Raw genomic sequence first — 14,368 nt, 5'->3', positions numbered from 1 at the left:
TTTCTCATCGCAAACAGTTCATCCGAGTCGGCTGTTTGCCACGTATCACACACATCTTGTTTACACGACTCGTTTGTGTTCTTTTGACTCATTGCAAACAGTTCATCCATGTGAACTGTATGCCGCATATCACACACATCTTGTTAAGTTGAACCGTTTCTGTTGTGTTCCCTAATCGAAAGCAGTTCGTCTGAGTTAACCGTATGCCGTATAGCTCACACACATTGATATAGCTGCCCATTTCTGTTGTTCTACCTCATCGCAAAAAGTTCGAATGGATTAACCGTCATCGCACACACATTGTTATGGCTGCCCGTTTCTTTTGTTCCGCCTCATTGCAAACAGTTCATTGAACTGAACCGTATGCCCTGCATCGCACACGCAACTAAAATCTGAACCGTGTTTGATGGCTCCGCCATCGCAAACGTTTTGCAGCTTTTTTGACGGGTTTTTACACCATCGTTTGCGATTATTGCATCGCACACAGTTTCGACAAAGGGTCTTTGATCGTAGTATCGCGTTAGCAGTATCCTGCAGTAGTGCATGCAACACAATGTCGCACGTAAATAACAAATGTTGGTATCAAGCATACATAATGTTTACATAAAATTTATTTGAAGTGCCAAACTCGAGCATTGCCTCCTTGATTGCCATTGTGGATCCACATGTGCTCCACAAGATCATTGAGTAGCTGCGTGTGTACCTGCTGATTTTAAAGATTCTGATGCATCTGCAGAAAGTTCATAAGACGAGCCGCATCTTGATCTTCCGCGATTTCAACTTGTTCTCCGGCTGCTTCGAAATCATGGGTTTGGGCTACACCATCACCCTCATCCTCGACAATCATATTGTGCAGAATAACACAACATGTTATCAGCTCCCACAAAGTTTCCGATTCCCACGTCATTGCAGCGCTCCGCACAATTACCCAACGAGCTTGAAGCACACCAAATGCCCTCTCCACGTCCTTCCTAGCCGCTTCCTACATTGTTGCAAAGTGACTCTGTTTATTGCCAAGCGGCTCGGATATGGTCTTCACAAACGTCGCCCACTGAGGATAGATACCATCGGCAAGATAGTACCCCTTGTTGTAGTCCCGGCCGTTGACGCTGTAGTTGCATGGCGGTGATTCCCCATTGCAAAGCCTCCTGAACTCCAGAGATCGTTGAAGCATGTTGATGTCCCTGTGAGAACCGGCATTCCAAAGAAAGCATGCCAAATCCATATGTCATGTGATGTCACCGCTTCTAGTATGATGGTGATCTCTCTAGTGACCTTGATACATTCCCCTTAGTCCTTCGGGGAAGTTTTTGCATTGCCAATGCATGCAATCAATTGATCCGAGCATTCCTGAAAACCCCTTTGCCTCTCAAATAGCCAACAACTTCTCCCTGTCCTGCGCATTTAGTTCTCTGAGATACTCCGGCCCAAACACCTCAACCACGACGCGAGCAAATTAGACAGTAGTCTTGAGGCACGTGCTCTCCCCCATCCTGACCATCTCACCAACCGCGTCTGCAGCAGTAGCAAGTGCAAGCATCCACAGAGCAGTCGTGCCCTTCTGCTTGGCCGAGAAAGAGAGTTGGCCGCAACAATCCCTTCTCATCTTGAAGTAGTCTTCATGTGCCTCCACTCCCTCCACAATGCGCGAAAACAACGGTTTTCACATACGAAAACGACGACCAAACCATGGATCATCCGGGAAAGCAGGTGTGGGAGCAAAGTAGTCATTGTGCAGTAGCTTTGCTCCGGACACTCTGTCCCGGTTGATCACTCTTCTCCCTTTGATTGATCCCTTGAAGTTGAGAATATGCTCCACTTGCCGGTCCATTTCCTCTTGCATGCTCATGAGCATGATCATGCCCACTTCTTCGTCCGAATCCGATGAATCGAAGAACTCATCTTAAATCATTTGGTCAAGCTTTGTCGGTCCATACTCCTCGTCCGACGAAGCATCGGAATCCATCATTTACCTAACAAAATCACAATAATTCTAGACGGTCAATGTGTCGAACACATCAAGCGCAAGGCGCGGAGTCGGAGAGTTGTCGGACGTACCACGGTGGGCGTCCGGGCCGGCGACAACGTCCCCTGCGGCAAGGACGGGAGTGCTCTTCCAGAGCTGGCGGCGGAGAGCCTGGGAACGGCTACGGAGCGGGCGCGGCGGCGGAGCTGCGAGCCGGACGGTGCAGAGGAGAAAGAACAGAAGAGAGAGCAAATGGATTCGGCAGCTGGGGGGAGGGATTTGGTGCAATTTGGGGTGGGATCGGGTTGTCGGGTTCGACGTGGCTGGCGTGCCCGGACGCCCTCATATCCGCCCCATATTTGGGCTGGATATGGGGGGTGCCGGTCAGCCTGGGCGTTTGAGGGCCGTTTAAGAGGCCCGTCTGGGTCAAGAAAATCGTGACCGGCCAGTGACCGGGCGGCTTGCCCGGGCGTTTGAGACGAGTTTGAGGGGTCCGGTTGTAGATGCTCTTAGCATTGCTAATCACCCACACACATCCACACATCTAAACTTGGCTGCAAATACGCATGAGTTCGAGGGTTGCGGCCACAAACTCGTCATCCTCCGGGCGGGAGTTCCACGTTAATTTCCGCGGCGACGGCCAATGCCGCTCCAACGGGGGCTCCTGGGCGGGTCCCCTGATTTTTCCTAGGACGGGAAATTCCTCGCGTAGTCGCCTTCTTTATTTGGCCGGGTGGCTTCCATTTGTTACCCCTTCGATACCTTCTCTCCCTCCGGCCGCCTTCCCACCCCGTCCACTAATCGGCAGCTGAGTTGTTTCCTCCCTACCTTATAAATCCAGTGCACAGTGCCCGCACTCACCCCACACCACGCCCTTTCCTCTCCGGGCTACGCGGGCAGGGACCAGAAAGGGAAGCCGCGGACGCGCCGTCCCTCCCCGCTCCTCTCCCTCTCTCCTCGCTTAGCCATTTCTGGTGAGCGCCCTGCCCTCTCAGATCTACCCCTTTTTATCGCGTTTGATCTCCGCTGGCTCGGATTTACTCACTTAATTCGTTCGTTGTTTACCGCGCTGCGCAGTTGGTGATTGGCCCGTTTTCGGCGGAGGAGAGGGGATCGATCGAGCTCCGCCAGCGGCAGGAAGGATGGTGCGGGGCAAGACGCAGATGAAGCGGATAGAGAACGCGACGAGCCGGCAGGTGACCTTCTCCAAGCGCAGGAATGGGCTGCTCAAGAAGGCCTTCGAGCTCTCCGTGCTCTGCGACGCCGAGGTCGCGCTCGTCGTCTTCTCCCCTCGCGGCAGGCTCTACGAGTTCGCCAGCGCCACCAGGTACCCCCACGCAAACGCCAAATCTTGAATCTAGTTTCCCTGCTGCTATTCGAAATTCCGGTTGCTGCTTGGGTTCTTGGGTTCTTGGGTTCATGGGCGAGGCGACGACACCGTCGGGCCGTCTAGCCGGCGTTTGCAATGCAGCGGTTGCTATTGGAGGCCGCGAACTCTTGTAGCTGCTGCTGCCATTCTTCCCCAAAGTGTCCGTACGGACCCGGTGCACACAGCTAATCAAAAAGCATAGGCCTGCTAGCTCGCTCTGCCTTTTGTCTCCGTCTCTCCCACAAATGTCACACACCACACCACAACCTTTGAGGCCGCTCTTCCTTCTCTCACTTTTGCCACACACACACACGCACGCACCTTTTGGCTTTTGGCTTTTGCTTTTCTTCCCCCCCTCGATTTCTCCAGCTCCCTCTCACTCCCCCCCGCAGTATCTCATGGAGCCTCGCAGCCTGCATTCTCCCTGGCCTCTTCTCCTTCTTTCTTTCCTTTCGATCACGGCTGCTACCGAGTCAAAGAGGTTCTGAAAAATGAAGGGCACACATGAGATCGTGGCTGGTACATGGAGGATGGAGCACAAGGCCGAAATTAATGATGAACAGCCAATGGGATCGAGGCTGGGAGTAAAAGGAGGAAGGAAGGCTGCGGCTACAGATGGAGAAAAACGCTCATGTGACGTCCGGACTCGGGACTGCGAGCTTCACCTATAGAAGCAAAGTAATAATTTCTCTTGTGTTGGCACTTCGCAGTACCACCGCTGATTTGACCTGATTTCTCTTCCGCTCTCCAGTCGCGTCAGTTCCGTTCGTGGTATGGGCTGTGATTCGGCTGAGTGACCTTGGTCACAGTGGCACCGTACGCTGATTTCTTGCTTGATTGGTTGGGGTCCGCGCTCCTTGTCAGTTTCTGTGGTACATGCGATACTGTAGTTTCGGGGAGCTTTCTGATCCGGGTGTCCTTCGCATTTGACGAGTTTTAGTTTAGTCCTGAGCAGGAAAACTACATGTTTCGATCGCCTGGGCCTGTAGGGTTTCATGCGTTGACCCTCATGAGCTGATTCGTCTTAAGTTAACTGTACGATAGAGAGCTTATTACTTTGGTAGACCGCGGGCTAATCCACCTTAAACTTCTGTATGAAATCATAGTAGTATGTTTCGATCATTAATATACTATGGCAGGTCGTTTTTCCATGTTTTGGCCTAAACTTTCGGTACATATGATCAAGCCATAATTGGTAATTTTTCTATCTCCATGTTGGTAGAATTTTCCTGCCAACACTGTTAAACACATCTTCTCCCAACCAAGTATGTAGACATGTCTTAAATTTTGGCTATATATAGTGTGACTGAACCAATTCAAACATACTCCCTCGGTAAAGAAATATAAGAACGTCTAGATCACTAAACTTGTGGTCTAAATGCTCTTATATTTCCTTAGGAGGGGAGTGCCAGGCAGGCCTTCGGATAGGTTCGTGCATAGCCAATTGGTAAATGCGATAATAAAAGTACATCCCTTTTGTTAATATTAATTTGTCATATAGTTTATACTCCCTCAATCCCAAAGTAAGTGTCGCTGATTTAGTACTAAGTTGTACTAAATCAACGACACTTATTTTGGACGGATCGGAGGGACTATATGTATTCATCTTTGTACTTGAAGCTAACAAGCAAACTGTAATTTTACTAGGATGAGTTAAGGATATTTTCTACAGCCTTCCAACGAAATAATATGTGCAAGTTAGCGATGTATTGAGGCATTCAACATAGTTAGATGTTTCATGTTGGTAAGGAAGAGTAGTAGAAGCAAAGTTGATGCTTACCATTGCTTGTAAAGTTGGCCGTGCTTAGTAGAGTTTGTTCCTTTGTCTATAAAACAACCAAGTCCTAGTAACATAAGCTTGTGCCAAGATATAGCCTCAAATATACAAGACCATATAAAGCAGATGTGTGTCATGTCTAATTGTCTATGTGTGTATGTGTGTGAGTATCAACTCTGGGAACTTTTATTTGCGCTGAGAATTATAAGCACCATATGATGTGCGTTCTTTGTTTTCCTTCAAGATTTTTTAGTACTCTCTCCGTCCCAAAATAAGTAACTCAACTTTGCACTAACATTTTTTAAGTGACTCAACTTTGCACTAACTTTAAGGCCTCCTTTGGTTCATAGGATAGGAATATTGTAGGAATAGGAACTTCATAGCAAGTGAGATGACATGCATCTCAATTCCTATAAAGAAAGAGATGTCATTGAGTCTAGGCTAATGTTTTTTCCTTTGAAATGTGAAGGATTGGATAATATCCTACATAGGAATAGGAATGCATTCCTACAAACCAAAGGGCTCCATAGGGATTTTTCCTTTGAAAATCCTATCCTATAAAATTCCTACAAGATTCCTAAACTTAGTGCAAAGTTGAGTCACTTATTTTGGGACGAAGGGAGTCTTGTGTAATCAATGATCACTCCGTTGTAACTAAGGAACAATCTAAAATAACTGATCAGTGTTTCAGAATTAAAGAAGGAACTGTTTTGATAACAAGATTAATTATTATGAAGAGTTCCATGGAAAACACCAAGCTCCCTTTTATTATCTAATTATTACTATTATAATTCTATATTATTGTTTTTCTTTAAATCTTAAAAGATATTTATAAAATTAATAATTGTATAGCTGGCAACGATGGCAACAATATTGAAAGAAGTCAGTGGGAGCCTCTCCCACTGTCGTTCTTCCTCAAAAAAAAAAAACAATATTGAAAGAAGTAAGTTGTACTACCTCTGCCCTGAATACGTTATCTTAGATTTGTCTAGAAACGGATGTACCTAACACGGTACATCCGTATCTAAACAAATCTAAGACGGCTAATTTGGGACGGAGTTAATACTATATCCATCGATAGTTTGATATGACAAGTATACTTTCTAGATCGAGTATTCTATCTTTTAACAGTTATATTTTTTCGAAAAGGGGCCCTTTATTACTTAAAAGATTTAAGCATTACACCCGGCCTCTGCATAACTAAGATGCACACAGCCAAACAATATCCTCTCATTCAAAAAAAAGGCGAAATACAAGGAAAACATGCAGTATCCGTATAACGCCTAAAGCGGAGGGAGGCCAATCCTAAGATCATGCTGCCACCCATGTTGGGTAAAAGTATCCCTCGCCGTAGCCTTCAATCGTGTACACACCTCCATAAACAGGTCTCGATTCTCCACACATTGTAGAGAGGACCATAAATGAAGAGTCCCGGTACATCTGTAGATAACCTGCATAAGAGAAGTACTTTTATCGTTAAAAACCTTATCATTTCTATAGAGTCAAAGCGACCAAATAACGGCAAGCGCTCCCACTCTGAGAAGGGTTCTAAACCTGTGATCAATCTCATGTAGCCAGTTGCCAAACACATTAGCAACACTACAAGGAGGATACAAGCCAGAAGCTATTTGGATGACTGACCATATAGAACGAGCCAATTTGCATTGAAAGAATAAATGTTTCATTGTCTCATCTTGGTGACAAAAGACACATTGCGGACTTCCATGCCAATTCCTCTTAATAAGGTTATCTTTAGTAAGAATGACTCCACGACGAAGATACCATGCGAAGATTTTATTCTTAAGCGGTATCTTCATCTTCCGGATCTTCTTCACACACTTCGAATTCGAAACATGCATGCATGTTATCTTTTATGCAACTCTATTGATAAAGGAATCCAGTTATATTACCGAAAACAAAGTGTTGCCTATGTTTTGCTAAAATTCATGTTATTAGGCTATTCTTTTAACTCGCAAAAATATGTTCAGGTGGTACTCACACTAGTCTATGGAATAATTAGAAAACATTTCGTGAGATAAAGTGTTGATTTCTATATTGTATGCTTACCGACAAGTTAATGATAGATAGGTCTTGAACAATTACACACTGAAGGAACTTACTTTACTATACTACGTATTTATTTAGTATACAACATTATTAATGAAAGTATTTATAAGAATTAGTAAATGTTTTTATTTAGTATAGAATTTTCTAGTACAGTAAATATCACATGCAATATTTATTGTCCACGTCCACTTTAACAGAATTATATTTTGCCGATGGTACTGTAGTGATTGGACTAAACATTGAGCATTAATTATGATTATTTTTTCCCAAACAAGCTATTTTTCGTTAAGTATGACAAATTTATTTCCTTAAATAATAATCATTTATTCCCCATCTTATCTGTGATTAGCTTGGTAGGCTAATATTTAGTTTGTTCTTATCCACATATGATAGAAAATATATTTAGAATTACACATCTTTAGAATTGGTTAAGGTGTCTCCGAACCATAAGTACAAGATATTAGAGCTAACTAACCTAAGCGAGTACAACTAAAGAATGGTGCATGGGATTTCTCACGTAGTACTATTCATTATGGCAAAGTCAGCTTTGAGCCAAACAAGTACGTCTTTAGTCTTGGATGTGTTACTTCGGCCATGCGATCCTCACATGGTCACATAACTTTCGAATCTGGTTCATCAAATGATATCCAACGGCTGAACTAAATTAGCAAACAGCATCCAAATATGGATTTAGAATTGATAAATCACAATTAGAGTTTCATCCATTGCAATTTAAAGAGCGGGCATGCTAGTAGCAATGTTTTGGCTACCAAGTAATCTTTTCTTTACTCAAGAGGCCAGGGTTTGCGGTTACCATGGTTACAGAATATGAATATGCTTCATTCTCGCAAAAAAATAAATGAAAATGAATATGCTGAAAGTTACATCAGTTCTCTAAATAATTAAAATTCTAGTAACTGCTCGGTAACCACTCAATTATGAGAAAATCAATGCTGATTAATTGGGCCAGACGGGAACTAAAGGTTTTTTTTTGCCTCATAAGGCCATTTAACGAGGGGTTGGAAATGCAATTGGCGGTAATCAAAATTACCACCCGGCCTCGCACTACCATGTCAGGTGGGGCAAGCATTACCGCCACCAGCACCAAGTCTTGGGCCCAGTTAAACCATCTCTAGTAGGCAAGGCAATCTCGCGTAATTCCGGCATCAAAGAAATAAATAGAAAAGTGGAGGGTTTACCTCAAGATCAATCTACCCCCCGCCGCCGCTCGAGGTGACACAACGCCAAAGCACAAACGCCCTCATCCCTATCCTCCAACATCCCACGATTATCCCTCATAATCTAGGTCGTGACTACTTGAAGTACCTCCTCGATTAGTGCGTATCTGTCATCACTCAACACCACTAGGTTAGCAAGCTCCCCGGCTATTATTTCTTCATTAAATTCCACATGGGCAAGCTAAACATTGTGGTTGACGAAAAAGAGTTTCCCCCCGCTTTGTATTACAAAGTAACAAACATTGTGGTTGATGCCTTGTCATCTTGAAAGGAACACCAAGGATTGCTGACAACACTGTGTAGCCCATCCTTCATGCTCTTGTCACCTTGCGCGCATCTATGGCCACATAGCCGACACTCATGGATTTGCAACAACAAGAGGCAGGTATCCTCAGAGCTCTTTCGGGTTGCATTGATGGCCTTCTAAGATTTGGTGGACGCATCTACATCTTGTCGTCCTCTCCACCATTCCCACCATACTTGCCTTGGCACATGACACGGCCATGAGGGTATTGAAAGGACATTGCAATGCCTATGTACTGACTTCCATGTGCCAAGTGCTCAATATGTGTTGTGAATGACTTTGTGGGTATTTGCCCATTTCCCAACAGATTATGTTTCAGTATATGCACCCAAGAAGCCTCTTGCAATCCATGGCACTCCCATCCCAAATTTGGGTACATATTAGCGCCTTTCATGAGTGCGTGGAAAACCAGTCATTCTTTTAGTGGTGGGTCTTTTCTCATTGATGGCACACTTCATTTGCTTGTTCATTCCCTTCCTAACAGTAATAGTATGCATGCTTTCTTCACCGACATGTATAGCTTCATGGTCTACTAGAGACGATAGTCTATGATCAAGACCCTGTCTTTACAAGTTAGCTAGAACTCTTAACCCTCTCTAGGGTTCAGTTCCACATGAGCTCTGCTTTCCATCCTCTGTCTAAAGACCAAACGAAGTTTGGGAATCATGTAATTGCAATGTATCTATGATGTATATAATAAACGGTCATCGCCGCAGTTGGCTCCAATGGCTTCCTTGGGTAGAATTATGCTATAATACACCCTTTCACACTGCAATAAGGCGTACTCCATTCAAGGTTGTTTTGCGCATGCCCCTGGCTCTATGGTTCTATGCTACTGGTGCAACAGTTGATTCCTTACTTTAAGACCTAGATGAGTTCATTATAATGCTCAAAACCTTCTTCAGGCCCAATGCCGTGATAAGTAATATTATGATGCCAAGCATTGTGAACTCTCCTTGAATATTGATCAATAGATTGGCTCAGCCTACACACCATTCAATGGCTTCTTTGATAAATCATGGAAAGTTTGCGCCACGTCCATGCGGTAGGCCACCACGACATGTAGCTTGCGTACCCCGACGAGGGTTACATGACAACAGTGCCCAAGTCCATGCTCCGCTCACTGTACATGAGCACCACCTACAACATCACACTCCCTTTCATTGCCAAACTCGCACCTCCATCTCCCATATTGTCGCGGACGGCTCAATGTTGTGCTTGCCAAAGACAGAGGTTGACACAACCATGGCACCCGCCGATACCGAGATGTCACCGCCTCCAGGCATGTGAGGTCGCTGGTGTTAAGATATGTAACGCCCCCAGACTGGCTACTGGGTATGAGACCGCTACACCTGGCTATCACCTGGGATCTAGACTGTCCCCACAAATCAACACTAGCCTTTCCTATGCGCTTTATCCTCACTCGTGCGCACTTAGGATCAACTTTCTAGTCGGCCATCCATCCTCAAATTACCCCAGGCCAAACATGCTTAACTTGGATGTTCTTTGAACAAGAGCTTCTAGAAAAAAAAAGGTATACCTTGTTGATGTGAGTAGTCTATCAATCATCTTAACCTGAATGTTATATACACCCCCGCCTCTCTTGAAGGATTTGTTGTCATCATCGGCCTTATAGCAACGTTCCCTCTTAGCATATACCTATGTGTGCCAGTGCCAGCATCAACATGTGACATTTTGTGTGCCATGCAAATGACTGTGTCACTAACTTGTCCACGTTCAGGTAACCGCGAGGATCAACTCTGATACCATTATGTAACACCCTCGGACTAGCTACTGGAGATAAGGCCGCCATGCTTGTCAACCACCTGTGATCTAAACTGGCCCCAAGGACCAACACTAGTCTTTCATGTACACTTTGTCCTCACTCATCCGCACCCGAGATCAACTTCCATAGGTCACCCATCCTCAAATTACCCTAGGCCAAGCACGTTTAACCTGGAGGTTCTTTGGAGATGAGATTTCGGAAAAGAAGGTGCACCTTGTTGATATGACTAGTCTATCAATCCTATTAATCCAGATGTTCTATAACAACATGCGCTTTGGCTGTGAAGTACCGCCATATTGTATGTGCAGAGGTGCGGATCTGACTCCAATCCGGAGCAATGTCTTGTAGCTGGTACTGACGTGGCTGCGACGAGGGGGGTAGTGTGCGGCCATGGGGTCAGTAGCTAGTCGAACCTTGCTTATCTCTTGGTCATGCAGTCATGGGCAGTGGTTGGCACCATGGTTGGCGTGTGTAGGTCTTGGCAGCAATGCCCCAATGCGAGCACTTTCTAAATCTGACAAGTGATGGGGTCCATGATAGAGGATGCAAGGGTGGTGTACCAAAGATACAGAAGACGTATTGAATAGATTGATTTGGATACAAAAGACTATATACTCTTTCTGATTGTAGGAGTAACTTCTAATCTACATCTTTAGTGATTGTTTGGATATACATAATTAGCCATGAGTTTATAGAAAACTAGTTTTTAGCCGGCTTATAGTAAAATGAGTTTTACTAGTAGCTTTGTGAATAATCAGTATAGGAAAAATACTATTTGGGATTAGGAAAGTGTAAGCTAGTCTTCCGATTTACTTGTTTGGATAACAATCCATATTCCCCTCTCCGTGAGTTGTGGAAGTAGGATGGCGTGAAAAAGTGTACGGCGTGAGGAAGTTAGTTAGGATCCAGTATTGCTAAATCACATTTTTGGGAAAACAACAAATAGTCGTTTTTGTACAAACATGAAATTCTGAGTTTCCTAGAAAAAAGTTCTACGTATACGTGGATTAGTTAGAATAGCCAGACAAGATTTTATTCGGTTAGACAGTTTTTCTAGTTTATAGGAATTGTGTTTTGTATATACTACCTATCCAAACAACCCCTTAATCTGCATCAAAATTTGTAAACTTCTCTAGCGGTTGTACCGAAGCAAAGTTTAAGGATAGTTTAAGCCAGATGTTACATTCTTTAGTATCTCATTTCTGACCTTATTTTTTCTTGAAAACTAAATGATTCAATTTGTTCTTAAAAATATTTACCTTTTCCGACATTGTTTCTATATCTTGATGTCCATAATCTCTCTGACAAAATATGCATTCTTGGTGCTCAACCATAATATGCTTAAAATCTTTATTTCTTTTGTCAGAAAGTAATTATTAAGTTCTAACTTTAGTTTTTTTATTGTATGTGCGATTCAGCTTGCAGAAATCGATTGACCGCTATAAGGCTTATACAAAGGATACTGTTAATAACAAGACAGTACAGCCAGATATACAGGTGAAGATCCTAATATATGAACTTCCTGGTTGATTAAGACTTGAATCATCCATTACAATTATGTTCACAATATATGACAAGTGATATCAAAGTTATAGTACATCCCCATTCTGTATATATTGAGGTCTTCTTATCCAGAATATAGCCATTAACACAGTATAGCAGTGGCGCAATTTGCTTTGTCTCTTACAGCTGTATATTAATTTGTCAGTGACCGGCATGACAACTGTACATATTGATCCACGCCACTGTAAATTCAATTGATACATACTAGCTAAAAGGCAAACCTGTACGACCTTATAATGTACTTAATGTAGGAATATGATCACAATATGCTCTCTTTTATACTCCCTCCATCCTGAATTACTTGTCGCAAAATGGAGAAAAATGAATGTATCTAGAACTAAAATACATCTAGATACATCCATTTCTTCGACAAGTAATTCCGGACTGAGGGAGTACTGTATTTACCATGTTGACTAATGACTGGATCGGATGCACTTCTACGGCTTCAATGAATACAGCAAAACAAATGTTAATACTGACATGGTGGTGCATCTAAAGTTCTAAACCCTTGAGGATTATGCCATTCTCCATCTAACCAATTAAAAATCAGGAGCCATCAATGTTGTTGCAACTAATTTATGCCAGCTCACTATTGCAATATCACATGGACGCATCTTACGAGCAAAAACATGAATATACTGCCCTTTTGTATTCTGTATATGTATAATAAGGACTTAAATGTTTGCTCTGGGCATTATAGTATGGCATGTGATGTGACGACATACATTCTTACGCTGAATCATCTGGAATCTGAACTGCAGCAAGTCAAAGCTGATGCTCTAAGCTTGGCAAAGAAACTTGAAGCTCTTGAAGATTCGAAGCGGTAAGCAATCTTGTCACTTTCTGAAGCCTAATTATACTTAGACAGCAGAAAATAATGCTGTGTTATATGAGGTGCAGAAAGATCTTGGGCGAAAATTTAGGAGGATGCTCTACTGAAGAACTGCATTTTCTGGAAGGAAAAATTGAGAAGAGTCTCCGCGTTATCAGAGGAAAGAAGGTTGGCTAGTTCAAAACTCTTGAATTCCACAAAACAGCTGAGCTGCTCAATTTGACACGAACTAACATGAATCTGTATATGTGTTCACTGCACTGCCGCCAGACCCAGCTGCTCGAACAGCAGATAGCTAAACTGAAAGAGAAGGTATATCCTCAACTGATGCATAACCCCAAAGGCCAGGGTAACGTCTGGCGTGTTTTTTTTTAAAAAAAAAAACTTACAGCAGCCTATATACATAACTCACAGTACACACGACAGCTAATTCTTCATGCTTCTTGTATCTCTATGTTCAGGAGAGGACGCTTCTCAAAGACAACGAAGACTTGCGCGGAAAGGTGATGACTTTGAACAAACTACTGTCAGTCACTCTCACAGTGCAAACTCCGAACTGCTCGCCTTTTTTTTTTGCAAGTAGACCTGCAGAGTACCTGATATCTTATATGCAAGAGACAGAGAGAGCATAGCAAATTAATCTCCCACCCATCATGTAATCAGTCACTGACGTCGATCTCGTCGCTGCAGCAGCGCAACCTTGAGGCGCGGCTGTTGCTTCCTGCCCCGAACAGCGTGGCACCCCTGCAGCCACGTGGCGAGCCAGCGCCAGAGCAGGAGCCGGTACAGAGGGACGAGGACGTGGAGACGGAGCTCTACATTGGGTTGCCCGGGGTTCGCTGCTCCAGCCGGCGGTCAGGTCAAGCCAAATAGGTAACCAGCCCGAAGGTTGAGCCTCACACCAATAAACTCTCTACAGATCCTTGAAGTGCCCGATCAGTAGTCCACCATTTCTGTTATTCTCTATATTTAGACAGAATCTGTAATGTCTTGCAAAGCTAAATTAGCGGCTGCGACGATGACAAACCTGCAGAGAACCTCTCACGACTGAACTCAAGTTGAAACGCCCAGCACACCAATTGTTTCTTGGCCTGGCTGTATATATAGAAATTACAAAGTTGCTGTCTCTCATGTCCATATCGTTCTTCGTTTCCGGGCATTGTCCTTGTAAATTAGCGGTGATCGTGGTTTGTTCTCCTTGTAGCCGCGCCCCAATGTGGCGCCGGATCCCCTGAACTGTTTGCTATTTCTACCTCTAATATCGACCTGTGAAGCTTGTGCAAAATGAACTGATCGATATCTATAGTAAGGGTAAAAAAACAGTAAAAGACATCTAAAGTGTTGCTGCTTTCTATTCTATTGAACTGTTGCTTGTTTGAGTTGGATTATATCGAACTCTCAGGATTCGCGACACCAGGTATCAACGTCGTGCCCCTTCAGATACCGAGTTGGGGGATTGTTTCTCT

General features: G+C 43.9%; 1 protein-coding gene across 2 annotated transcripts; it reads left to right on the top strand.

Moving 5' to 3' along the window:
- Positions 1–2,727: 2,727 nt before the first annotated feature.
- Positions 2,728–14,028, top strand: LOC780647 (MADS-box transcription factor 56). Of its 2 annotated transcripts, none has more exons than XM_044593809.1 (8): positions 2,728–2,940; positions 3,044–3,293; positions 11,926–12,004; positions 12,832–12,893; positions 12,971–13,070; positions 13,173–13,214; positions 13,364–13,405; positions 13,596–14,028. In XM_044593809.1, the coding sequence occupies exons 2-8, from the start codon at positions 3,109–3,111 to the stop codon at positions 13,773–13,775; spliced, it is 690 nt and encodes a 229-aa protein (XP_044449744.1). In that variant the 5' UTR covers positions 2,728–2,940; positions 3,044–3,108; the 3' UTR covers positions 13,776–14,028. The 2 variants fall into 2 exon arrangements, with proteins under 2 accessions (XP_044449744.1, XP_044449743.1); XM_044593808.1 differs by having other exon boundaries at positions 13,593–14,028.
- Positions 14,029–14,368: the final 340 nt, after the last annotated feature.

The sequence above is a fragment of the Triticum aestivum genome, chromosome 1D (genome assembly GCF_018294505.1).
Source record: "Triticum aestivum cultivar Chinese Spring chromosome 1D, IWGSC CS RefSeq v2.1, whole genome shotgun sequence".
NCBI classification, from domain to species: domain Eukaryota; kingdom Viridiplantae; phylum Streptophyta; class Magnoliopsida; order Poales; family Poaceae; genus Triticum; species Triticum aestivum.
The sequence above is the reverse complement of the archived record's forward strand: the minus strand, read 5'-3'. Positions and strand labels throughout refer to the sequence as shown.